Source organism: Leiobunum rupestre, chromosome 7 (assembly GCF_980474605.1).
Source record: "Leiobunum rupestre chromosome 7, qqLeiRupe1.1.hap1, whole genome shotgun sequence".
In the NCBI taxonomy this organism is placed as follows: Eukaryota; Metazoa; Arthropoda; class Arachnida; order Opiliones; family Sclerosomatidae; genus Leiobunum; species Leiobunum rupestre.
Genome location: NC_143390.1, coordinates 26,058,114 through 26,083,367, shown reverse-complemented (window position 1 = coordinate 26,083,367; position 25,254 = coordinate 26,058,114). Strand labels below are relative to the sequence as shown.

Genomic DNA, 25,254 nt, shown 5'->3' with positions numbered 1-25,254 from the left:
CTGGATTCCAAAGAGACCAGGCTGTTCACCAAGGATCAATATTCCCTCGTCAATATGCATAATAACAAAGCGGGCAGAAAGGTCATTTAGTTTCCACTAAAATATATGATATCTCTCTTACGAAATAAGTCATCGCTCTATTCTGATCATTTTATTCGCTTAAAACTAATAGCGTTTTCAGTGGTGTAGCTAGCATCGGTGACACCCGGGTCGGATATCATAGCACGGGGTGACACCCGGGGCGGATATCATGGTGTGCTACTTACTAGTCTCTAGTTTGTGTAAGTTTTTATTTCTTGCACGGTCGGGTGTCACCCCCCAAAGCGGGTGGCACCCGGGGCGGGCCGCCTCCCCAGCTACGCCACTCAGGGTTGGCAAGAGCCAGCCAGACTGGATTAAACCACCCTGGTTTAAGCCGGATTTAACCACCAAATAAAATCCATGGTTAAAACCACTTTTTTTTTATAAAAAAAATTGAGAAATTAATTAGAAACATTGACAAAACTTAACCTTCACTTTTTGTCGCAAGTAATGAGAGCTAACATATAAGCAATTAGGGTATCTTAATATTAATTTTGCGCGTGAAAATACGCTGCCATGTTAGGGTATAAAAGCGGGTAAATAAGTTTGCTATACCTCACAATGTAAAGGTACTGTCACGCGCAAAAACGTAATTTTTAAATCGGGAAAGTTGAGCAATGAGGGCTTGATATAAGCAATTTGATCATTTTTTATTAATAGTTTTAACCGGTTTAAACCACCGGTTACAGCCGGATTTAACCATACTGGATTTTTCAATTTATAAAAAAAGCCGGTTTTTTTGCCAACCTTGAGGTCGCCACTGAGCGTTTTCCATTTAATTGCTCGAGATTCGCTCCGAATCTATCTCTCTCTGACGTCATAGATCTCGCCCCAATCGACTAAGAGTAAAACCGCATATGGAACATCCCATGAACATAGTCCCGCGCTTTGTGGTTTTGCGTCTTCTAGTAATTTGATTTTTCATGTCTTGGTCTGCCATTTTGCCAAAAAATCTAAAAGGAACACGCAAAATTTGCTCCGATCTCGATATCGATCCGTTGACCTGTCGAAATCAGCAGATCGGTTTTGAGCACCGAGAGGGGAAATGGAACACGCGAAACTTAATCGGAGCAAAACCGAGCATGCAAATGGAACATAAAATGTTGATCAGAGCGCTCGAGAGCAGTCAAATGGAAAACGCGATAAGAATGAGTTCAGGTACCTAAGAATGAAAGACTGCCGAGATTCGAAATCTCGCTTAGGTATAATTTGTTAGGAAAACTTATTTCATACAGAAGATCGCCATCTATATTTATGTTTTGTCATTAAAAAACGGACCAAAGGCTAATGCTATTGCGCCATATTCTTAAGTACATGATTTTCTAAAACTATTATATCGAGAAAATATAATTTATAAGTAAATATCTATATGAAGTATATATTTTTTACATTTTGCATCGCAAGGCGTTTATAAAACCGTTACATTTTGAGCCGTTGTGCCTTCTTCACGTCGAGCTTGTAAATTAAGGTACCAATAGTTTATTCGCGAGTCTAGGTGGCGTAACGGCGCTAGCTTCTCCGACGTAGTGCCTATGATCTAGCGTCTGCTACAGATAAATTAAAAAGTCATAAGAACTTTTTTATTAAATAAACTTATCAAAATATAAGCAAACAATGCAAAAATTATATTAAAATGCAAGTCAAATTTACGAATAATGATGAGGAAAAAGTAATGGCGTCTGCTTTAGCCGCTATCTATCTAGGTTTCAATGGCAAACCAAAGGGGGCGTAGCGATAGTTTTCGGTCACGAATAGTGTAAGTAGAGTAAATGTGACAACCGAATTGTTTGGAAAATAGCGCAACATTTAGCTTTTCTCATTTACCATGCATGTAATTAAACTCAAGTTATACGCTTTAATTATCAAGTTATTCGCTTTAATTATGTACCTTCGTGTTCGAGGCTAAGGCGTCCGGCTTCTAATCGGCGGGCTGTCACCGTCAGTTAAGAGCTTAGACCAAGAAACACAGGGACGTCGCACGGTAGATATTTCGCGCCCGAAGGTTCGTTGCAACTGCCTATTTCCTATTTATCTCGCGCGGGGTCGCTAGTAGCGAAGGTGAGTCAATTTTTATTTTCAATTTGAGTCACGTGTACAGCCCTACAATCTGTCAGCACGTGGCCTGCAACAGCCTGGCTCCAAAAAACGAAATTTCTGGTATGTTTTTTTAATATTTGTGTCCCTAAAATATTAAAAAAATATAAAATAATTTAAAAATATGTAACTCTTAGCTGATTATTTTTTTCAAGTTCTTTAAAAAACGTTATTTTTATCTCTCATGGATGGCGCCTATTGACAATCGGTATCACGTAAACCCCCCCCCCCCCCCCTCTCCCTACCGCAGCCGCAAGCACGCAACAAAGACCCGCCAAAAAATAAAGCGTTTTGTATGCTATTAGCGAGACGTCCCTGTGTTTCTTGGTCTAAGGTTAAGAGCACCAAACACCAGGAGAACGCAGCTAGCCTTTAAACACGCTAACGCAGTGTTGTGTACAAATTTAATTGGACGAGCCCTTACGCTGAACGTTTTACGAAAAGGGGGAAGACAATTTCCGAATTTTCCCTTTCCGAAGGCAGCAGGCGCTAAAGCGTCTAACCAATGAAAAATGTACGCAAGAAAATGCACGACTTTTGACGAGTTGCGTTCTCCTTGTGTGGGGTGCTGTGTTTGTTGCCTTAGGGAGCTGTCAGTAATTCGAATAAAGAGTAATTTTTAAATTTTACATTGGTAAGCCAAAAGTGACATAATTACCAAAAGTGTGACAATCCCGGTACTTTCGTATGCTAAAGGTTTAATGAATGCTCGACTCGAGATCAACCATATAAAAGACTATTTATTGTCGCCTTTCTCGATCTTTTTTAGTCTATGGTATTATATCGTAGGTAGATGGCGATAGCGTCTCCACAGAACGACGACAAATCAAAAAATACCCTAACTTTGCCCAGTGCTACTTAGTTCCTCCGTTCCTCACTACGAGGCGTTTATTTTTTGGTTTTAACTTCCTTCCCTCCCCAAGGCATACTTTCCCTTCTCCCATGGATTAAATAACCTTACAGGGATAGTTCTCTCTAATACATTTTACTATACTACGAGTTGAAGATGTTTGTTTCAAACGAGGCTGCCAGATATTTTTGCCGCCCACTCAATTTTACCCCCTTTACCGATACAAATCCGGAACAAGATTTTTTGATACGTCGCCATCTGCCGGCGGCTTTTGGCGAATTTAATATTTTTCCAACGGTTGGTTTTATTACATTTGAAATTGAAATATTCAATCGTGGTCAGTACCTCAGTGGCTCTGGAGCTTCCTGGTTAAATGTGAGAAATAATAAGTACTGTAAGCGACCTTTTTCATATTGTTTTTTAGCCATTTATGTATATCACCTAATTTTTCGTTAAATTGTTTATAGGCTTTCAAACTGTAAACAAGTTTTCAATAGATAGGCCTTGGCCTACAAAAATAATAATTTCATCAATCACGATTGCACCCCCTTTGCAATTTTTCCCCCGTGTATCGGTAAAATCGCGACTTCCGGTCGTTGACAATTCTGACCACCAGGGTACGTCTGGAGCAAATATTGTACCCCAGAGAACTATCCCTGTAAGGTTATTTAATCCATGCTTCTCCCCTCCCAACTTGTATTTCGCTAGTAACATTCATTAGAAAATAGGATTGACACACTTTTGGTAATTATGTCTCTTTTGGTAAGCGGAGTAATACACGCCGTAATGCGGTGTACACATCCGCGGTTTAAAGAAAAATAAGCGCCCATTAAACAGCGCAGCGAGCCTGTGAAGGTAACCGTTTCATTCTAATGGCGTAGATCAATACTCTAGTTAGATATATCATAATCTTCCGGTTTTAGGGGTACAATTATAAAAACAGACTAATAACGCAATTCTTTCCTCACGCAGGCCGTGCTGCACAACGTTCGCTTTCAATGTAAATGCCACGGTGTTTCGGGTTCCTGTTCGCTTCGTACTTGCTGGAGAATGCTACCGTCCTTCGGCTCAATCGGAGACCACTTAATAGACCGATACCGAAAAGCCAAAATGGTGATCGTCAACCCCAAATACAAAATGACCTTTTCGTCGTACGCGCCGACCTCGACGACGCAAGCGCGTCCCCAACGAATCCCCCTGAAACGCTTCGTGGTGGCGGGAGGCCCTCGCCAGGGGAAACCGAGGCCGCCAAGGCCCAGCGACATCGTCTACTCCGAAAAGTCGCCGGACTATTGCCAAGCGGACAAGGTCAAGGGCACGCTCGGCACCCAAGGTCGCGGCTGCCGGAAAAGTCAGTCGCGAGACGACGAAGATAGTTGCCACTTCCTGTGTTGCGGACGCGGCTACGACACGCATCTAATCAAGAAGACGTGGCAGTGTAACTGCAAATTTCACTGGTGTTGTTCCGTACATTGTAATCAGTGCACTAAAATGGTTCACGAATATACTTGCAAGTGATATTGATGATGGTAGTAAGATAATAAGAGATAAGCTAACTATATTTGCCAAATATTCCCAACGATATTTTGATATTAGGCCATATTTTTCCATGTTTATAAGATTATTTATATTTTAACAATTACCTAATAAATATTTCTTTAAAAATATTGTATTGATTGGCAATCTAGGATATAAACTATTTACATATTTTATAAATTACCATAAAAAATAGGGTACATTAGAGACCGCATCTCAATTTTAGGGTAGATTACCTTGAAGAAAAATTAAGGACTTTTAGGTATTTAAGGAACCATGAATGTGCTTGAAACCTAGGAGCAGCAAACACAAGGAGAACGCAGCTAGCGTTTAAACACGCTAACACAGTGTTGTGTACAAATTTCATTGGACGAACCTTTACGCCGAACTTTTTACGGAAAGGGGAAAGGCAATTTCCGAATTTTCCCCTTCCGACGGCAGCAGGCGCTAAAACGTCTAACTAATGAAAAATGTACACAATAAAATGCACAACTTTTGACGGGTTGCGTTCTCCTTGTGTGGGGTACTGTGTTCGTTGCTCCTAGTTGAAACACAAGTCATATCATAAGGATAGGCAACGCTAAATAGAAATCGGCAGATATAAATTTCTAGATGTATGGTCAGCACCACCTGTAGCCTGCGCACGGTACTACGCAATAAATTCGAAAAACAATGATATAGTGTAGTGTGGGACTGAAACCTTTTCTTTCGTAACATTTGTTTTCAAATTAGTTACCTGAAATTAAAACTTTTCAGCACATTTTAAACATTATAGTAAGTTTAAAAAATTTTACTTTAGGTTTAATTAGTTCAGTGCTGAACCCGGGTCTAGAACATAAAGAGATTCTGATTCAAACACGAAACGATATCATCGATTTAATTTAAGTACTATACGCCCAAGAGCGGCCGAAAATTATATTCTGCCAATTTGCATTCAGAGTTGCCTATCCTTATGGCTGTATTGATTTTCAGGTGTATCCGTCATCCATGGTGGTACCCGAAACTGGGTGCTGATTTGGTTTAATTATTCGCTGGAAAAGACGCTCACTTAACTAATTTGCTTTTTTAAGTTTCGCCAAGAGCATTAAAGAGGGAACGAAACGAAGTTTCTTAAATCCATTTTCTGGTAAGTTTACTTTCCAAGTGAACATCTTCTATTTTCTTCTGCGGCGGCGGCTTCTTAGTGACGTCGATCGGGAAATTAATTTTAAAATACCTGTTAAGTCTTACATTCGACGCTTCCCCTGGTGCATTTGGAGAAGATTGTGGTAATAGAGCCTTCGACACTCCAAGAGTGTGCATATAAATTCCCGATAAGATATACACTCTTTTACGCGCGTCTTTCCCCCCATCAAGGACCCTCCCACGATTTGCTCCACAGGCAGCTGCCATAGACGTACTGCACGTAGCTTTACCGTGGAAAGTTCTTTCCCCCAAAACTCGTTCTCTCGCGTGTAGCACGGTAATGGCGACTCCCATGAAATACGCGCGTAAAAGAATCTATACCTACCTAGCTTAAACCTTTCAAAAGTCGCGGAGCCTACGACATCTCTCAAATCAAAATTTGTCCGACATAAACACAACTATTTTACCACGTTCTTTATGACAGTCTGAAATACGTAATCCAGTAAAACAGAAATGTCGAGCCACCGTATAAAATATAGCATTATTTTTTTTAATATTAAACCTTTCTTCTAAAATAAAATAACAAAGAGGCAAGGCTTGGCACGTAGTGGGACAAAAATCAAAAAATGGGCTCGCTGCTGCCACCCTTTAGCAACTATTTTACAAAGTTTGGTGAAATATATAAAAATAACCCATTCCAGCTTAAGTTACGTACATTCAGAATGTTAATAAAATAATTGGTATCGAGCTTACCTAATATAACTGTGAACGTCAAACCGCACCGATAAAATTAGCCGATTACTTTGATATGTAAATGACAGTTTCAAAATTTCACTCGTAGTGCGGACGTCTGGTACCAAAAACTTCGTTTGGAATTTAGAAGCAAACTAAAACCGGAATAGGCAGTCGCTTCGGCGTCAGACATTGTTATCCTTTTCCCCTCTTTTCGTCGAAACAGCACCGGGAAATCGAGGGAAATTCTGGGGGGAGACGCCCAGAAAGAGAAAAAGCGATGACGTCGACGTAGCCTTTCCCGCTTGGTGGAGGGCGAATGTAGAAGGTCCAGCTAGGAGCTTCGGTGTAAACGGTAGCGGCTGCGGAGGAAGGAAAAGTACTTTGAAAATCAAAAACAAGGAGGATCCTGATCAAAATGTCCCAACAATCTTCCCATTCCGAGGAGGAAATCACCGAAATTGACCAAACCATAGAGGACAATTGTACTACAGTCGCGGTAATTACGAGCGATATTACTGAAAACGAAGAAAATGTGGATAAAGCTATTTTACAATTGGAAGAAGAAATCATTTCCAAACTCGACGACCCTTCTTCTTCAACTAGAAAAACTCCGTCAAGGCCCCCAGTAAAACAAAAGTATAGGAAAGCTTGGGAGTCTTTACCAGCTTTGAAAGGTTACTACTATATTTGCATGCCCGAATGTTTACTAGTAAAAGTGCAATATCCCCAATAGTATGTTCGTGTATTCCTAAGGTTGGCTAGCACCGGTTTTAAATGATGATTTCTCGGCTTATTGTAAATGCTGTAAATGTGTCATTACATCTCACAAGAAATGCCTGGAAGATCACGCCAGAACGAGAAAACACCTGAAGAATGCAAAACTTAGACCCAGCGCGGCTGTCACAAATGAAGATTCTAATGGCCCTTTCATGTACACTGAAAATGTACCTGAAATTCCTTATGCCCCACAATACTATTACAGCAACAATGGGACTGGAGATTCCTCAATCGTCTCTCATAATCTTCATAGTGGATATTCTCATCCGTTACTAAGAACCTGGCAATCTGGAAACACTAATCTCTCCCAGTCACATCTAATGTTTCCCATTTTTGTAGTGTAAGAGACATTAAATTTAATGCAATATTAATCCTTATTATACAGCATTTGTGTTTTCTACAGCGAAGACCCAGAAGCTTTTGAAGGTGTTCCCTCTATCCCTGGCATTAACAGATTTGGAGTAAATAAAATGGTGGAATATTTGAGCCCTTTGGTTCAAAAAGGCTTGTCCTCTGTCTTACTATTTGGAGTGATCGATACTTTACCCAAAGTAATTAAGATAAAGCGGAAAATTATTAATTTATAGTTCATTAAATTCTTTTTTTTTGCGAAAGGATAATGAAGGAAGTGCAGCTGATCACAAGGACAACCCTGTAATTTTAGCAATAAAGAAGCTGCGTCTTTTGTTTCCCGACATTCTTGTAGCTTGTGATTTGTGCATTTGTTCCTACACTAACCATGGTCATTGCGGCATACCAATCGTTGGAGAAACCCCTGAGTCTACAGTTTTAATTAACAACCAAGCCAGCATACAACGTTTAGCACAAATTGCCATTGCATATGGGAGAGCTGGTAATCAATTTTCAATCTAATATTATTTACGTAATCAATAATATATTAAAAACATTTTTAACACTAGGTTGCCATATAGTAGCACCATCCGATATGATGGATGGCAGAGTAGGAGTTATAAAACAAGCCCTCTATAATGCAGGATACGGATCTAGAGTGGCTGTCTTAAGCTACGCCTGCAAATTTGCCTCTTGCTTTTACGGTCCTTTCAAAGAAGCGGCTAAAATCGAGCAGTTATCCGGTGACAGACTATCCTATCAACTCCCTCCAGGAAGCAAAGGGCTCGCTATGAGAGCTATTGTAAGATTTTCTAAATTAAAAAATTGCCCTAAATTAATTAATTGTCATTTATTAGGAACGTGATATTAAAGAAGGAGCCGATATGCTCATGATTAAACCAGCTATGCCTTATCTAGATGTTTTGAAACAGACCAAAGAACAAGTTCAGTCTTTCCGTTTTTAATTCGCATTAAAAAAGCAGTTTTTAATACTTTTTTTTGTATCAGTTCCCTCAATATCCCTTATTCGCATTCCAAGTCTCGGGAGAATACAGCATGCTGCATTATGCTTCCAGGGCTGGAGCGTTTGATTTGAAAACAGCTGTTTTGGAATCTTTAACAGCTATGAGAAGAGCGGGTATAAGTTCAAATATTAATTTCTAAAAATTCTTTAAACTAACTTGTTTTTCTTCTTCTACAGGAGCTGATATCATTGTTACCTATTTTACTCCTCTTCTATTAGATTGGTTAGCTAACTCTGTACAACAAGTTTTTGTTGTTGTTGGTCAAAGGTCAACTGAGCAAGCAAATTGTAATCAAATAGTTTTTGTTGAACAATAAAAAATTAAGCTGAAATTTTAAAAAAAATGCCTTTGCATTTTAGTTATTTAATGAAACTTACTAAAAGTTTTTATTTTTTATATAATTAAGTTAAAAAAGTTAAAGAATTTGTTAAATATTATACCTAAACTGTTGTTTATGTAAATATTCGATTTATTAATAGGACCAGAAATCTTTACAATGGCTTTAAAGAGAGAAGTATCCATCTAGGTCATTATATTGAGGCTGAATTTCCCTCCAAATCGCTACGTTTATTCACGACCGAAAACTATCGCTACGCCCCCTTTGGTTTGCCATTGAAACCTAGATAGGTAGTGGCTAAAGCAGAAGCTATTACTTTTTCCTCATCATTATTCGTAAATTTGACTTTATAAATATTGATACTTGCATTTTAATATAATTTTTGCATTGTTGGCTGATATTTTAATAAGTGTATTTAAGAAAAAACGTTCTTATGACTTATTAATTTGTCTGTAGCAGACGCTAGAAGATAGGCGCTACCTCAGAGAAGCTAGCGCCGTAACGCCGCCTCGCGCCGCCTAGACTCGTTTCGGTTGCAAATTTCCCCCGCCCCATCTACCTGTGTAAAATGTAATAATTATATTTTTTATGTAAGAGTTTTAACCATGGACTAATTAATTAGTCCATGATTTAACCCTGTAACAATTTTTCTTCCGAATGGGATTTTAAAGGGAGTATGAACTTCCCGATTTATGGTGCATCAACGAATTTCACGTTTCTGCTACCAGCTTTAACAGAAGGTGCTAGTCGTAGCTTGTGTTAGCCGATGGTTTTTCGTTTTCATTCAAACTCCCTTTAACCTAGGAGCTGTTGCTCCTAGCTTTAACAATCCGATGGCCCCCGAATTGATATGCATATGAATCCATATAGAACGTAAAAACGAAACATCTACCCTCGCATATTGTAGGCAATCTTCAATGGGCGCGGAAGTACACACCAGGCATCAATCCGGCTTAAAATTTACCTCGTTTCTTACTACCCTAAAGATGTATAATGTAAAAATTACACACCGTTGGTGTATTTATTTATTTACCAAACCCATTTTTCCGACGAAATAGTTCCAGAAACTCACTATAATATCGAATTTCCAAGTCCTATTTTTTTATTCAATAGCTATTTTGGTGGAAAAAACGGGGGGGGGGACATGTGAAGGTGCATGTTTCCAACGAATAGCATAATAGTAGTTAAGGAAGATGAATAATTGTTCATTCTCTAAGAGGAATATATTATATATACTCCTGGTATAAATTACTCTTTACTAATTTAATTTTTGGAATATTTACCCAATCACTAATAATGGTACGGTACGTTTCTAAGGAAATCTATTAACAAAGAATCTTTGGTTTGGAAAGAAAGAAAACTGTGCAATTGTGCCCTACTTTCCAAAACCTCAAATATCGCGTATTTTATTACCACCAACAGCGCCTATTCATTTCCCATTATAAATACGATACCTGCTTTGTATTTTTCTTTCGCGAAAGATCCCACCATTACTTCGCACCTTTTCGCTTCTTGACCAATTATAAATAATAAAAGGTGGAAGATAGGAAAATATCGTGTCCGCTCGAAAATGTGTTAATAGTTTCTTTTTATGGTAAACACAAATTAGGCCAAAAAGTGGGTCAGAGCGATAAGCGGCATTGAAAGTTGAAACCATACAAATTGGTGGGTGGGGAACAAAGTAACAATACTTCTGGGAAATACTGGGAAATACCGTGTAATAGAAAACCATAAAGAAAGGGGAATCGTGTTCGCAATGTTGATTAGCAAGACCTCAGAGAGACAAGGTTTATTATGAGTACGAAACTTGAGAAACGCGTCAACACTTGTCACTTTTCGGACAGGGTTTAACGGGAGATATACCTCCAAAAAGACGCGGTTGAAAGATATTTATTTAAATCCAAATGAACAAATTACGAGAGAAAACCATTTACAGATCTTTACAAGAGTTAAACTCTCTTTTCATCAGTGGTAAATTGGTAAAACGGAAGCCACCTAGTCCTAAGATGGACGAGTGGGTTCGGATCGGGGGTACCGTAAGAAGGTCCCAGAATGTGCTAAGTCCCTTACTGGCTATTATGAGGATTATGGGTATTGCTGACCGAAGACGCAATTATCACGACAAAGTACCTACTAATTGCAGACGACTTTGCTGCTTCCGCAACTTCATCAGCCTGTTCATTATGTACCTTTATTTGGTTCATTACGCTTCTATATCAATAGTTTATGGGAAACTTCAATCCTCAGCCCGCGTTTTATCGGGTCACATAAGCGTCATTTTAAGAATTCTGGTAATCGCGGTCAACGTGACCATTTTCACTTTTCAACAAAATCAATTTACCAAACTAACCGATCATATTTCACGAGTAATTCGCAATTTCAACACTAAGGAGACCCGAATGATCAAACGAAAAAGCAGAATTGCAGTTATTTTTTTGGGAAGTTCTATGGTATCCCTAATGATATCAGGTTACTATACAAGTAATTAAAACGGAAATAGTAATTATAAACCAATTTTCCTTTTGTTTTAGGTGTTATATCCGACTCTAAAGACTTAGACGGCTACGTATTCAATTTCTTCTATGGCCTTAACAAAACTATGGACGACCGCACCGTTTTAACCATTTGCGTCGTGGACTGGTCGGTATTCGTAATGGTGGATCTGATGGGAAGTCTGGTGGTCACTTATTTCGGTTTCGTTTGCTACCTAATGCGCCTAAAAGTGCGCGTGTTATGTTCTTCAACTAGCTACTTGGCCAGCCAAAACCAAGTTACCACGAGGGATGTCGGCAAGCTGGTAAAGAATTACAGCGAGCTACTAATCTTGTGCAAGGACGCGGATACCTTATTCAATCGAATCGTCTTTCTGTGGTACGGAGACGTGGTCAACCGATTCGTTTATTTCATCCCAATTATCGTCATGAGCGTCCTTGACCCTGGCGAGTACACGATCACAGCGGCTGTTCTCAACCTATTTACAAACGTCATCATTTTCATGACTGTCTCCATTACCGCGTCCGGTATAAGTGAGGACATGGAAGACGGGTTGACTCAATTGGGGACTTTGGCAGCCAAAGCCACTGTGGTAAACGAGCCAGTTTACAACCAGGCTGTAGGCTTTTTAGTCATTACTAACGCGTTCAAGTTAAATCTAACTGGTTGCAACTGCTTTAATCTTCAAAAAAGTATTATTCTTACAACATTTTCTATCGTTATTTCTTATATAGTCGTTATTGTATCAGTTTTCCCCATCTTCCAAAAATAGGAAATAAGTTATGGCCAGAAGTATATAGTGTACATCTTAGGAGAGAAGTATACATTGCGGCTTGAGTCAGTTTGGGATTTTTTAATTATAGGTCCCTGGGCCCAATTTTTATTTAAGAAAAAAGGTTATGATGCTAGGGATTCAATGGTGCAAAATGTTTTTGTCGGAAACAATTATTCGTGGAGTTATGGAAATTCAAAGTTAAGCCTTTGTTCCCTGTGTTTTTGAGCATTGCTCCGAGTATTCAAGTGTTCCCCATATTGGCACATGGCGGCGCCGCGCACTTGCTTCGCCACCCCAACCCCATTCTTGCTATCACGATGGGCCTTCTATAAGGCAACCTAGAGGACAGTACCAAGCCTTACGCATAAAGAATTGTCCAACCCGATATTAACCCAACCAAAACACTAACAATTTCGCTCTAAACCTCTTAAAATAAAACCCGCGTTAACAAAACATTTATAAGAAATTTTTTCGTGATTGCATCATTAAAGGGAATATAACCTCAGGTATTTGGTGTGGAACACCAACGCTTGCAGCTCTGACCGCTCTTGCCTTTCGCTTTAAAAATGTTTGGCGCCACTGTACAGCGAAATTTGAAAAATTGAAGGGGTCTTCCATAAAGATTGCTTTGCAGGTTATATTCCCTTTAATTTCGCCTAAATCAACGCAAATTTCCAAGCAATCGGGTAATATAAGGGGAAAAATTGATTAGTTAAATATAAATAATTTTAGAACTGGCAATCCAGCGCTCTTCCGACTGAGCTAGCAGGTCGGTTGGGAAGGCGCTAGGGAATAAATGTTTTATCTCCGTCGATTTAAGGCCGACGGGCGCATGCGCACGTGACCAATTATATATAATTTTGAATTAACTATATCTCCTTAAGTATACATTTCCGACAAATAATTTTAACGGCAATAGATTCCTTGCGAAAAATACAATATTATAGCACAATCAAAACAAATATATAGGAGGGACCTATTCTTAAAAAAAGTTATCCAGGGAATGCCAATTCATAGCAAACTAAATTACAAGTATCCAATTAAATTTGATTAATTTAAATTGAAGTTTATATTAATACTGTATATTATTATTATAATTTAATTAATTTGTCAAAACAAATTCTTGTTTAATAAAAGTACCAAGTTTTTGATTTCTTTATCACCCACGAACCATGTTAAACAGAAATATAACCTCGAAACTTATACATTAACTTAAAACGTGTAAAGTACTATAGACCTTGCATTAATGACATGCAAAAGCAAGCTTTAAACAACAAGTATATGATGTGCCTAAATAAAAATGATTCATTGAAATTGCTGGTTTTATTTTAATTTTTCCATCAATACATTAGTTTATCCAACTTTCTGGGAAAGTTCCTTGGCTTTGGCCTTTTCAGCCTTGGAAAGCCTGGCTTGAGATTTGGAGCCGACATTTCCACCACCCCAGTGACGACGGATTTCATCGTAACGTTCATTGAAGTTGGTCTTGATGGACTCAACCAGTTTGCTCAGAGAGGTCTTATCCTCACTAAAAAGAAATAAAAACATTGAAAAACCAATCATTATTAATATAAAAGCAAAAATTAACTTACGGGTTGACGTTGGTAATAGCCAAGCAGGAACAAGTTTTCCTCCTCACAACACGACCCAAACGGGACTTGTTCTTAACAATGCAATATGGGACTCCCATTTTTCGGCACAACGATGGCATGAATAACACCAGCTGCAAGATTTTTTATAATTAGATGTGATTACGATTTGAATTGGTCAAATAAAACTATTTACCTCAAGAGGATCCACATCATTTGCAATTATAACCAACTGAGCCTTTTTTTGCTCAATTAAATTTGTGACAGTATTGGTTCCTTGTCTTACAGCTAAAGGGCGTTTAGTTGGTACATCGTCTTTGCCCTTGGCTTTCTCTTCAGCCCTTTGCCTAAGGCGTAGTTTTTTCGCCTTGATAGATTCAGGTCTATATTTGTCCAACAAACGGAATAGTTGGGTAGCTAAATAAAAATTTAGATTAAAATCTACAGTAAAATAATAATTTTAAATCAATAATTACCATTTTGCCTATCAAGAGCTTGAGTAAACTGATTTATAGGGGGTGGTACTTTCAAGCGTTGTTGGAGAACAGCCCTTTGACGTTGCAGGCGAATGTATTTTGGCCAACGTACAAAACGGCTTAAATCTCGTTTAGGCTGGATATCCTGACCTAATACATCAAGGCAAACGTAACTATAGTCCCGTATATCATATTATTAAGACGTATGGCTTGTGAAAGGAAGATGTGTCTTACCACAATTTAGTTGCTAAGCAACTAGGACCTAGCAACATACCAATAAATGGTAGTGCATCATAGGTCATTTGCCACAGGCATTCTAGCTACTCACCAATGCCAAAATTCCTGGGTCTTTTCTCAAAAAGAGGATTAATAACTTTCTTTTGTTCTGCTTTCTTGGCAGTTAACGGGGCTGCGGCTACCTTCTTCTTGCCCTTCTTTCCTTTAATCTAGGCATCAAAATGAAATAAGGAAATAGTATATAATGGCTAGCAACGTGGTGATTATGGTTAGGGTTAGGGTTAGGGTTAGGGTTAGTCCTAACTACAAAAATTTTGTTTTATAATCAAGAATAAATAAATTTTTTATAATAAAATACAGCTTTCTCTTCATTTGGATCGTAACTTAATACAATAATAATTTATTTACCTTTCTTTGAACCATGTTGTAAGTTTAATAAAGATTTCGCGACTACAAGAAACTTCCTCCCTTTCTTCTGCAAGCACACGTGGCGAAAAACGGCAGAATCTGTGAAATGGCCGACGTTTCGGCGAATTCTGAGGAAGAAGGGGAAAGCTACGCCGCTCCCCCAAAATCCTCCTACAGAATCACGTAGTGACAAAAATGTTAACTAATAAACAAGTTTGCCACCTAATAAATATGTTGTACAAGGAACAACTGATTATTAATTATTATCTCCAACAAATTTATTATTCCTAGTATACAAAAATCCCATATATTTCCCCAAATGTGCGATATATAATTTAGAATATTCGAAGAAAGTAATTTTTCTTCAAACGTTAACTTTTCTTCCAGGTGAAAAATATTGAAAACTATTTGTTATACCATGAGCTAAGGCGAGCATCTCGTCATTGAAAAAATAAATTGCAAAAAACAATAAATTGACGAGAATAAGAAAGAAAACGGCGATTTTCAATAGACAGTTCCAATATTTTAGTTCTTGAATGGAAGTTTCCAGTTCTTGAATCTGTATTTTAAATAATAAAACAAAACTTTTTTATTACCAAAACCACCAAAACAAATAACGTGTTTTCCATTGTCTCACTTTTTTGGAATGAGTATCGTTTGTAATGGTACTAATGGCAGCGGAAGTGGGACTCGGTGACTTGACGGCTTCCAGTGCCTTTACTTGAATAGGTACGATGGTCTCTTCCTCAAAGAGACATTTAATCCTACGAAAAAGATTATAATTAGATATTTTTAACCATTAGGTTGTTAATAGTATAACTAGAGTTACATGTCGGAAATGTTTATCATTATACGGTGGCGCCATCTATTTATCTTATTACGGCAGCTTCCACAATCCACACGGTCTGTGCTTTATAGAGATATTTCACGTCGTCTGCTTTCCCTAGCCATTTTGAGCGGGTTTCTCAATACGAAAAAGCATTGGTGACGTAGACCCCTATACACGTGAAATATCTCTATAGTTTTTGCCCCAAATTTACAGAACTAGTAGATGGCGCCATCGACGTATAATAAAGTTACAGATTATTTGAAACATTTTTATTTCATGGTTAGTTATACCATAGTAAAGTCCGTGGTTATACTATTCCCAACTCAATATTAAGAAAAATAACTCAATATTCCTAACAGACTAATTTCTTGAGTGCCACACTCGCGTTAGAATTTTACGTTTCTCGCGACTGGAAAAGGTATTTTATCAGGAGGAAAAGCTACTCAATAGACGCTTCAATGAAAAACCTATGAAATCACCATGAAGTAATATTTCCGAGAGCCAGGACCTGGAAGTCACTGTTTATATAGTGCTTTTTAAAATAATGAAAACTTTTCAACTGTAAGGTATTGAACAAGTGTTTCCATTAAACCAGGTAGCGTTTTTTAACATATTAAGGCTTAGCAAAAATACGGCGTTCTGTTTACAGTTGTAAAGTTTCCATTATTTCAACCAGCACTATATAAATAGTAACTTGCAGGTCCTGGCTCTTATAAATATTACTTGGCGATTTCCATAAAGATGTTTTATTCAAGCGCCTATTTTGACGAAGATCTTTGAAACGTCGGTGTGGCCCTATAATTTCGCTTACTTATATTCCATTTGCTTGGAACGATTGCAATTCTTCCAAAGGGCATTGAAAGACCCTGAACTAAGTTTGCTGTGCCCAACTGGGATTGCCTGTATCAAGAATTTCTCTTGACCGTTGATGGTATGACCTTTTTAAAAACAAATAAAAAGCAATTACATTATATAATCAAAATACGCGTCTAATGCCATGAAAGCGTTAGCCATTGCTAATCCCTTTAAATTACGTAAACTTATAAGGCAATTGCATTATGTAAGTTCTATCAGAAGCCGGCAGTGGCTTCTTAGCGTTGGCGAACAGCCAATGAATTTGAAAATGAGTGTGACGTCTTCCATTCAGTGGGCCCGGGGAAATTAGGAGGGGAAACTAATATAATTGCCCCCTCCGTTTTTTTTGGCCGTTTAAAAATTTATAATTTGTGGGATCTAGGAGCAACAAACACAAGGAGAACGCAGCTAGCCTTTAAACACGCTAACGAAGGGTTGTGTACGAATTTCATTGGACGAGCGTCACGAGCCTTTACGCTGAACGTTTTACGGGCGGGGGGGGGTAGACAATTTCCGAATTTTCCCCTTCCAAGGGCAGCAGGCGCTAAAGCGTCTAGCCAACAGTGATGCACAAAAAAAATTATATCTATCTTTTTCGTATCTTTTTACATAGATGGCAGCAGCTATACTATACTATCAATTTTTTCCCTCTGAAATTTCTATAGAATATCATTTAATTTTTGATATTTTTGAGCAAAGATGGCGACAAAATCATTCACAATCTTTCATTTTATTTAGTTTTGGCCCTTTGATTTTTTCCCGATCTTTCAAATTTCTTTAAAGATATGAGAGTTTCAATTAATTTCAATTCTTTTTTGCCCTTGCCTGAAAAATATCAATAGAAATCTTTAAAGATTTGGATAAGTATCATTTCAAATACTTCTTTAGTTTTCATTATTATGAAAAGTATATTTAAAAATATTTCAAATACGTTTCACGAGAAAGTAGAATCAATTTTTTTCATATCAAAAGTTCTAAGTATTAAAATGAATATTTCAATTTTTATCTTTTGATTATTGATTCAGAAGTAAATCCTTCAACATTTGATTTTGATTTTATGGATTAGAATCGATTTTAATTTTAGTATTTTCAAAAACTAAATAATGGAAAATAAATAAAGCTATTGCATCGCCACAGCCCACACCGCCAGTTTGCAACACATGACTCTCTAACTGCGTCTGCGTGGGACCTTGGAGCAAAGAAGTGGACTTCTCTACTCCAAGGTGGGACGGTGGGAAAAATAACTTTTGGGAGTTTTGGTTTTAGTTTTGAAATCGCCTTTCAGGCTGCGCGGCGCAGAATCAAAGTCTCTGCTTTCCGTCCCCCCTCCCTCCGACTGTTTGCCACCCCCCCCCCCACCACCGTTATAAAACGGCGACCTTTGACCGCTCCTCTCCCTTCAATCACTTAACAGTGTTTCGGGTTTGGCTATATTTCAGTATCACGTGAGATAGGTTCGCAGCTCAAATAGTGTATATTGGCATATCTAGATGGCGCTAAAATATTTCCTCTCAAATACAAACAAAATTGAAGAGAAACCAGAAAAAATCTATCGTGTAATTTCTAATACAAAAAATGGAAGCACTAGCTCTATTCCCGCTCTTTTTTTCGCTAGGCTAGGTAAGAAAAGAATCTTTTCAAATATAGATCGCTTCCGATTTATTATCTTCAAAATTCTATCGCGATCATTTTGCAATGTAGAAGATCATATCAAAATCGTATAATTTTATTTTTATTTTTCGGATAAAGTATCATCTCGTATCCTAAAAGTATCCAAAGATACGAGCGCGCCCATCACTGCTAGCCAATGAAAAACGTACACAAGAAAATCCACGACTTTTGACGGGTTGCGCTCTCCTTGTGTGGGGTGTTGTGTTTGTTGCTCCTAGGTGGAATGAAGGTAATAAACAGGTTAAGCTGGCAGTACAAAATGTGTATGTGAAACTTGTAGAACTTAGGGTAGAAGTCAGTGGCGTAGGAACGGGGGGTACAATGTACCCCCTTGAAATTGGAAAGGGGCGCCAAAGTGGTATGAAAAGGGCGCCAAATTGTTTTAGAAGGGGCGCAAAAAGCCTACCGATGAGGGGGGCGCCAAATTTAGCATCCAAGCTGTACCCCCCTTAATCCAAAACGTTGCTACGCGCCTGGTAGACGTAGCTTTATTGGGTACAAACTACACTCTAATAAGTTAGCCCTAGACGTTTTAGAGGAGTGCCTTAGCCCAGCGGCTCCCAATTTATTTTTGCTATGGAAGTTAATAATGGAACCCTAAATTATCCGCTTTAGTCCCATTCGACCGAAATCCCATTCGACCGAAGGCGCTTTTTGAGGTGTCCCATTCGACCGAATTCCGCCGAAACGTGCGGTTTTTATGTGTCCCAATCGACCGAACGCTTTTATGTGTCCCATTCGACCGAACGCTGCTATATAAATTGGCTTTTGCTATGTTTTCAATTTAGTTACTGAAGTCGTTTGCAATGGAGCGGATAGCCATTTTAATATCTTTGTACTATGCATTTATTTGAAAATAAAATGGAAAGAGCATGAATTATATTTTTATCTTCACCTAGTCAAGAAAAGTAACTGAACCAAAACTGAAATAGTAAACTTAACCAACTCTAACCTAACCTAACCTATCCTAACCTAACCATGGATCTTCGATAGTACACACCTTATAAATAAAATACCAAATCACCCCGCCAATTGGGCTACATTTTAAAATTCTTTCGGTCGAATGGGAATAAACGAAATTATCCAGCTAATTCTGGCGGAACCCCAACTCATTTTTTTTCTTATCTTAAAGGGAATATAACCTCTGGTATTTCTGCGAGGGTTCCAATATTTTCCGCTGCCTCCCATGGCTTTTCACCTATGCGGCGCTGATAATCGCTGATTGTGAAGGGAATAAAGGAAATTGATGGGGTCTTCCATAAAGAACGCGTTGGAGGTTCTATTAACTTTAAAAGACTCTTGACACAAACAAAGATGGCCGCGCTGCGAATTCTCGGAACCCCTGTGACCCTTCCGCGGAACACCTTTTGGGAACCGCTGCTTTAGCCTGTCTACGGAAAAAGTTGCCCCATACGACATAACTAATTTAAAGGGAATATAACCTGCAAAGCAATCTTTACGGAAGACCCCTTCAATTTTTAAAATTACCCTGTACAGTGGCGCCAAACATTTCTAAAGCCAAAGGCAAGAGCGGCCAGAACTGCAAACGTTGGTGTTCCACACCAAATTCCTGAGGTTATATTCCCTTTAATAACCTGCGTTTCGTCTTTAGTTTTAAATTAATAAATTGGTTTTGTATAAAACTATATCATACTAATTCTGTGTTAATTATAATAAAGCTATCAAAAAATTTCATTTTGGCTTCAAAAAAGTTTCCAAAGTTCTACCGCTCTTTCCCAAAATAATTGGTAGTTCTTAAAATTCATTTGGCGCGTGAAAATACGCCCCCATGTTAGGGTATAAAAGCGGATAAATATGCCTCTATAAATCACAATATAACATCTATAATTTCACTTAAAAATTGGTACACCATTTTACCTTCCGCCAATAGAATGGCCACGTCCATTGAGGAGCCACATTTAATGACGCCATTGAACGGGCGAACTTTGAAGGCTCCGGTATTATTCGATCGAATCTAGACAAGATTTTATAAAACTGTATTTCAATATTTTGAAAGCTCGTTTGAAAAGTTGCCAAGGTCAAAAAGAAAATAAATTACTCACCCGAAAACCAATTTCTTGGGTACAAATATTCTTCAATACCAAAAAGACTGCCTTTTTATTTTTCACCTCCAAATTAGAGAACTTAAGCGAGTGACCCGGTCTGATCAATAAATTTTATATTAATTTATTTAATAAATGGTTAATTATCGAACGCTTACTTGACTTCTAAATATGAAACGCCAGATTTCTTATTTTCGTGATCTTGATTAACACTTGGTCCCCTCATTGCTTCTTCCAGCTAAATCAAATTTCAAAATAAATTGGTGGAAAACTCCTCCCTGGTAATTAGCCTATCACACCCAGCTATTTATTCGAGCGAACTATTTTCAATTACTACCAGAAGTATATAATAGCTTTATTATAGAGAAGTATCCACACTCAATTAGCAAAAACGTGTAAAGCTATAGTCGAAAATGAACTCTGAATGTAACTTAAGAACTTACGAATAATTCGTGTGTTATTTTGTTGCATTAGCCACGGCCAACTTTGATCACGCGTTGTTCGCGCTACAGCGGCCAACACATTCGTCGAATTTCCGCGAGCAAGGATTTTCCCCCTATAAACTGTACTACGACGTGTAGGAGATCAGCGCCACGCTCGGTTGGTATATTGACTTCAATGTAAAAACTATTCTAAAAATAATAATCCGCTAGCGGCGCTCACGTCATACACATCTTTTGCTCATAGGTTAACACAGAAACGCCAACGAATGAGATGGCCGCTATAGCGCGAGAGATCGAAGTTGGCCGTGCATTAGCCGAAGGGATTTAAGCAGCAGACGAATTTATATAACGGAATACAATTCGGACCAATCAGAGTAGAGTATCAAACCAACTTGTTTCTTATTTACATCGCTTGACCTTATAATAAATTCGATGGTACAAAGTAACCGGCGAGCGCTACGGTAGGTTATAACCATAAATCTTAGAAAAAAATAGTAAACAATTTACCAACCTGTTCTTTAACCGCTTTCTTATAATCTTCCAAAAGTTTGTTATCTTCATCTTCTGATCTCTATATATAAATTGTACAAAACAATTTAAATACATTTGAAATAAATTATCAAACAAAAATTGTTTATGAAAGAGTAAATTTTTTGGGAAAAATAATTTAATCACCGCCTACTTTAAATATTAGAGAGGTTAAGGAAAACGTGTACGGAAACAGTCAGTTCACAATAATACACGTGTTAGCCCGTCTGTTATGAAATCTTAACAAACGTATGAGAAAATTTCGAAAAATATTTCCCAAGAATGGTAATATCGAGGGGCTGATCACTCCGCGTAATCGGTGTACAGAGCCGTACCTTTGACTGTACTAATGGGACTACGCGTAATCTTTGAAGTCCCTGCCTTTGGCAGTGGTAATCGAAGTGTAGTCCGGTGTACATACTTTCTAAGAGTGGTTAGCCCCTCGGGTAATATTCCCCCATTTGAGTCGACGCTTCAGGCGGAACGTGAAAAAAAACTGTTTGTTATTGCATGAACGAATCATCGTCTGGGCAATATAAATATGATTAGGCCTGGGTCAACCTAAATCAAAGAATACCCTGGAAATGCGAAATAACAAGCGCGATGTTTCCGGAATTACAAGGGTATACATAGTTTGCACCGAAGGGAGGGGCCTATGGTCTCCAAGGAAACTGGGAGGGCGACCAAAAATTCAAACCATTTCGCGCGTAGCTACTAAATAGGTAGCCATTTTGTTGGTAATCTCGTCAAAGCTACAAAACGTATTAGATTTATGCTTTAAAATTTTAAATGGGCCCTAAACCAAGTCAGATAAGATTCTAAGGCCGGGTTATTTAAATAAAATATCAAATTACGACAGAAATATCTACGAAAAAGCTTATCAAAGTTAGCCTTTGCGGTCATCCTTTTTACAATTACCTTCGCTATCGAATAAAATAAACAATTTTTGCTCTCCCTTGGTAATTGAACTACTCGAACAATTTTTAACCAGGCAGATAACCATTTTTAACGTGAAACTAATTTTTTAATCATTTGAAAATAATTAAAATCCGCAAACAGACGATTGAAACTGTTAACCCTCCCGTTTTACTAAGAAATCTACACCGGCAAAATGGCGGCATAGAATCGTTCATTCTTGCTCAAATTAAATATTTATTCTTGGTTCTTATATCTATACTTGGAACTGCGTCATTGATGACGTAGGGATGCAAACTATGTATACGCGTTACTGTTTACAGTTTTACACCTCCAACACTCGTCATTTGCTCGTTGGAGGAATAGCCTCGATACACAAGGGCAGCTAAATAAAATGTGGGACAGAAATTAAAAAAAAAAACTATTCCATAGAAATCCTTAAAAAAACGCATTGTTTCTGGCTTTCTCGAGAGTAGGACTACTTCCTGTTGGTACGGAACCTCAATTCTACAGAATTCTACAAGACAAATGTACACTCTCACTTTCTTTCAAAAAATTTGATTTGCGGGCGATGGCGGGGGTTCTGCGCCGATATTTAGGCCATGCAAAATTCCCCCAAAATCGACACTAGTGGCGGCTACGGAGAAGGTAAAGTTTATACCACTGGACCCATTTTAATTTAGACTTTTCCACTTTTATTTCGAATATTTACTCGCTAAAAACCTTTGGAATTTTTAAACAGCGGTGGAAATAAATGCGCTTTCTCTTTTAGGCGTTTAAAACTCGAATAAACCTATTGAATAGGCGCACCCCAATAGTTCCGCAGAGTAAGGGAAGTTCCGATTTTGATTGCACCCCCGCGGCGTTCTCGAACTTTGACCCCCCTCACCTAAATTATTGCTTTTGCCACATAGGCGCGAAGTGAAGAACCATAAAAATTATTAATTGTCGTACAAAATGACATTCACTTAAATAATGAGTATAATTATTATTATTACTTCGGATTTCGGAGTATGGTAAGTCAGGAATCCATACCTCTACTAGGAATGCTTATCCTGCCGCATCACGTATGGTAAGACATAAGGCACTAGTTACGGCATTTGACTACTAAAATAAATGCTCTGACTACTAAAATTTATCGAAATCTGGGGGCTCACTATTAAATTTGACTAGTGACAAATTTACCTAAATATTCATAAATAATGCCGTATCATAAATTAAACATTCATCAATCTCATTTTATTTAAAAAAATTGTGATCGGCCAACGTCATATAAGTGATAATAAATTCATATTTTAATTCTGACGGGCAAAGCAAAATGTTGGCTGTCCTTCTTGTTTTTACACCCCCCTTGTTACCCCCACTAGTCAGTGACTAGTAAAATATGTCCAACCCTGGTTACCTGTATTTTTAATAAAACATTTAAATTCATAATTTAAAAAATAACAAAATAAAGCCAATTTCGGTATATATACTAACTTCGGGAACGTGGGAGTGAAAAATTACGATTTTTAGTATCAAAGCATTGGAACCCATGAAAACAATTTGAGCGCCCCCTAGTTTTGACGGCTGATTACGGGCCTGTGGCCTTCACACCATTTTATTCAAAGTTAGAAAGATCTTGGACAAATAATTCCAAGGAAAGATGTTGTTGGTGCATGTGGTAACGTGGCCTTATCAGTATCTTATTTGAAACATTGATTTAAACAAAATAAAAACCATTTTTGCTGAACGAAATTTTTTATTACGTTATACCAAGAATGTATTTATTTATACTCAGGGAGAATGAATATGTCGAGACTATCGACGGACACGTTGAGGCCCTAACCCCGTCACGCTAAGGGGGGGGGGGGGGGGAAGAAGGCGGTCTTATTTTTTGCGTCCTCGCAGCAGCGTTAATCGCGTCGAAAAACGTAATTTTTAAGAACCAATGAGATTGCAGTATTATTTTATTTTATTAAAGCGGAGGAGCATACCGGGGCCTCAACGGGTGGAATTGTAGAAATGCTAAAAATAATCTCGACATATTCATTTTCCCTGAGTAAAATAAATACATTCTTGGTTACACTCAACTGAAAATTAAGAATTCTTGGAAATGACACGCAAGATGGATTTTATATTATTGTGCAAGTCGTGCATTTTGTATATTACTTACCCATTTACCAAGACATACTAAAAACTAAAGTATGCGCAATGTCTTAAAGGGTTAAACCCGAAAATGGACGTTTAGAAACGAAGAGGAAAGAATTGCGAGAAAATTTAGAACATAGCGTGTCTCATTATGAGGAAAACTAGATTTTGAAATCTGTACGCATGCCATATTTTCGACCAATAAGCAAGTGCTCGACTTTTGGCTTAAATAAATATTAAACTTCGGGAAAATTGCATTAATTATTTCAAGCTTTAAACGTTAACGCAAATCCAATAATAAAACTATAGCAAATACAAAATTATCAAAAGCGCCACCAGGATATTAAATGTACCAAAAATAATCAAATTTATTGAACCGAATGAACAAGAGCAATAGAATATAGTACGGAAACACTAAAATTGAGAAAAATTCAGTTATTGTTATCATTTAAAATTTTTAAATCGTTTAGAATAATTGTCTTATAAGCAATGAATTTTCGCAAATGATTCCGAATAGCCAAAGAAACGCCAAAGATAGTGGGATGACCATTCAGGTCAGATTTATTAACGGTCAAAGCCATACCAACTTATAGTGTGATGACCATCTAGGCAAGCCCGGTTTATTAATAATCAAACCCAAACCCAATGATAGTGTGATGACTCTCCCGGCTCGCAATCATGGTGAACATTAATAGACCAACAACTGTTGGTCTTTTTCTTCTTTACGTTTATTTAACTTAACGGTGGTTTTGCTCTTGCATAATGGTATTGGTTTACTCATAAAGTTTCTTTATATACAACGATTTTAGTGAAAATATTAGTATATAATCTTCAAGATCGCGCACTGATACAGGGTGTATCAAGTTTTTTAACCTCAACGTTTTCCTCTGAGGTAATTTTGGGAAACGCTACCTATAGCGGGCCGTTAACG

At 37.9% G+C, this 25,254-nt stretch overlaps 5 protein-coding genes across 8 annotated transcripts in view; 2 read left to right on the top strand and 3 right to left on the bottom strand.

Annotated features, from left to right (window-relative positions):
• Positions 1 to 6,585, bottom strand: part of phr6-4 ((6-4)-photolyase) — a 34,874-nt gene extending 28,289 nt beyond the window's left edge. The window contains exon 1 of the mRNA XM_090152997.1: positions 6,440 to 6,585. The gene's annotated coding sequence lies outside the window, so the exon portion shown is untranslated. The remainder of the gene's footprint in view (positions 1 to 6,439) is intronic.
• Positions 17 to 4,550, top strand: LOC149935417 (protein Wnt-7a-like). Its single transcript, XM_090154317.1, has 2 exons — positions 17 to 81; positions 3,998 to 4,550. The coding sequence occupies exons 1-2, from the start codon at positions 55 to 57 to the stop codon at positions 4,541 to 4,543; spliced, it is 573 nt and encodes a 190-aa protein (XP_090010443.1). The 5' UTR covers positions 17 to 54; the 3' UTR covers positions 4,544 to 4,550.
• Positions 6,586 to 6,608: 23 nt separating the features above from the next.
• On the top strand, positions 6,609 to 8,890 carry LOC149935415 (delta-aminolevulinic acid dehydratase-like). The gene is made up of 8 exons (XM_090153575.1): positions 6,609 to 7,095; positions 7,175 to 7,538; positions 7,602 to 7,749; positions 7,814 to 8,051; positions 8,119 to 8,351; positions 8,407 to 8,493; positions 8,558 to 8,687; positions 8,751 to 8,890. The coding sequence occupies exons 1-8, from the start codon at positions 6,837 to 6,839 to the stop codon at positions 8,888 to 8,890; spliced, it is 1,599 nt and encodes a 532-aa protein (XP_090009701.1). The 5' UTR covers positions 6,609 to 6,836.
• A 4,597-nt stretch (positions 8,891 to 13,487) lies between these two features.
• Positions 13,488 to 15,035, bottom strand: RpL7A (ribosomal protein L7A). The gene is made up of 6 exons (XM_090154867.1): positions 14,890 to 15,035; positions 14,573 to 14,690; positions 14,245 to 14,394; positions 13,965 to 14,185; positions 13,772 to 13,902; positions 13,488 to 13,707 (listed from the first exon to the last, which is right to left on the bottom strand). The coding sequence occupies exons 1-6, from the start codon at positions 14,902 to 14,904 to the stop codon at positions 13,533 to 13,535; spliced, it is 810 nt and encodes a 269-aa protein (XP_090010993.1). The 5' UTR covers positions 14,905 to 15,035; the 3' UTR covers positions 13,488 to 13,532.
• A 125-nt stretch (positions 15,036 to 15,160) lies between these two features.
• On the bottom strand, positions 15,161 to 22,940 carry LOC149935413 (vesicle-associated membrane protein-associated protein B-like). 4 transcript variants are annotated; one of them, XM_090154869.1, is made up of 8 exons: positions 22,855 to 22,940; positions 21,262 to 21,321; positions 20,466 to 20,545; positions 20,308 to 20,407; positions 20,123 to 20,219; positions 16,530 to 16,656; positions 15,527 to 15,653; positions 15,161 to 15,448 (listed from the first exon to the last, which is right to left on the bottom strand). In XM_090154869.1, exons 1-8 carry the CDS (start codon positions 22,864 to 22,866, stop codon positions 15,254 to 15,256), a joined length of 798 nt encoding a protein of 265 aa, XP_090010995.1. In that variant the 5' UTR covers positions 22,867 to 22,940; the 3' UTR covers positions 15,161 to 15,253. The 4 variants fall into 4 exon arrangements, with proteins under 4 accessions (XP_090010995.1, XP_090010996.1, XP_090010997.1 ...); XM_090154870.1 differs by lacking the exon at positions 22,855 to 22,940 and adding an exon at positions 21,433 to 21,609; XM_090154871.1 differs by lacking the exon at positions 22,855 to 22,940 and adding an exon at positions 21,426 to 21,478.
• Positions 22,941 to 25,254: the final 2,314 nt, after the last annotated feature.

Coding starts and splice junctions, on each gene's coding strand:
- LOC149935417 (XM_090154317.1), top strand. CDS start 55: ATGCATAATAACAAAGCGGGCAGAAAG. Junction 82..3,997: donor ATAACAAAGCGGGCAGAAAG/GTCATTTAGTTT, acceptor TTCCTCACGCAG/GCCGTGCTGCACAACGTTCG.
- LOC149935415 (XM_090153575.1), top strand. CDS start 6,837: ATGTCCCAACAATCTTCCCATTCCGAGGAGGAAATCACCGAAATTGAC. Junction 7,539..7,601: donor ATGTTTCCCATTTTTGTAGT/GTAAGAGACATT, acceptor TGTTTTCTACAG/CGAAGACCCAGAAGCTTTTG. Junction 8,688..8,750: donor AACAGCTATGAGAAGAGCGG/GTATAAGTTCAA, acceptor CTTCTTCTACAG/GAGCTGATATCATTGTTACC.
- RpL7A (XM_090154867.1), bottom strand. Junction 14,186..14,244: donor AGCTCTTGATAGGCAAAATG/GTAATTATTGAT, acceptor ATTTTTATTTAG/CTACCCAACTATTCCGTTTG. Junction 13,708..13,771: donor GCTATTACCAACGTCAACCC/GTAAGTTAATTT, acceptor ATTTCTTTTTAG/TGAGGATAAGACCTCTCTGA.
- LOC149935413 (XM_090154869.1), bottom strand. Junction 20,408..20,465: donor GTTTCATATTTAGAAGTCAA/GTAAGCGTTCGA, acceptor TTTATTGATCAG/ACCGGGTCACTCGCTTAAGT. Junction 15,654..16,529: donor TCCAAGCAAATGGAATATAA/GTAAGCGAAATT, acceptor TCTTTTTCGTAG/GATTAAATGTCTCTTTGAGG.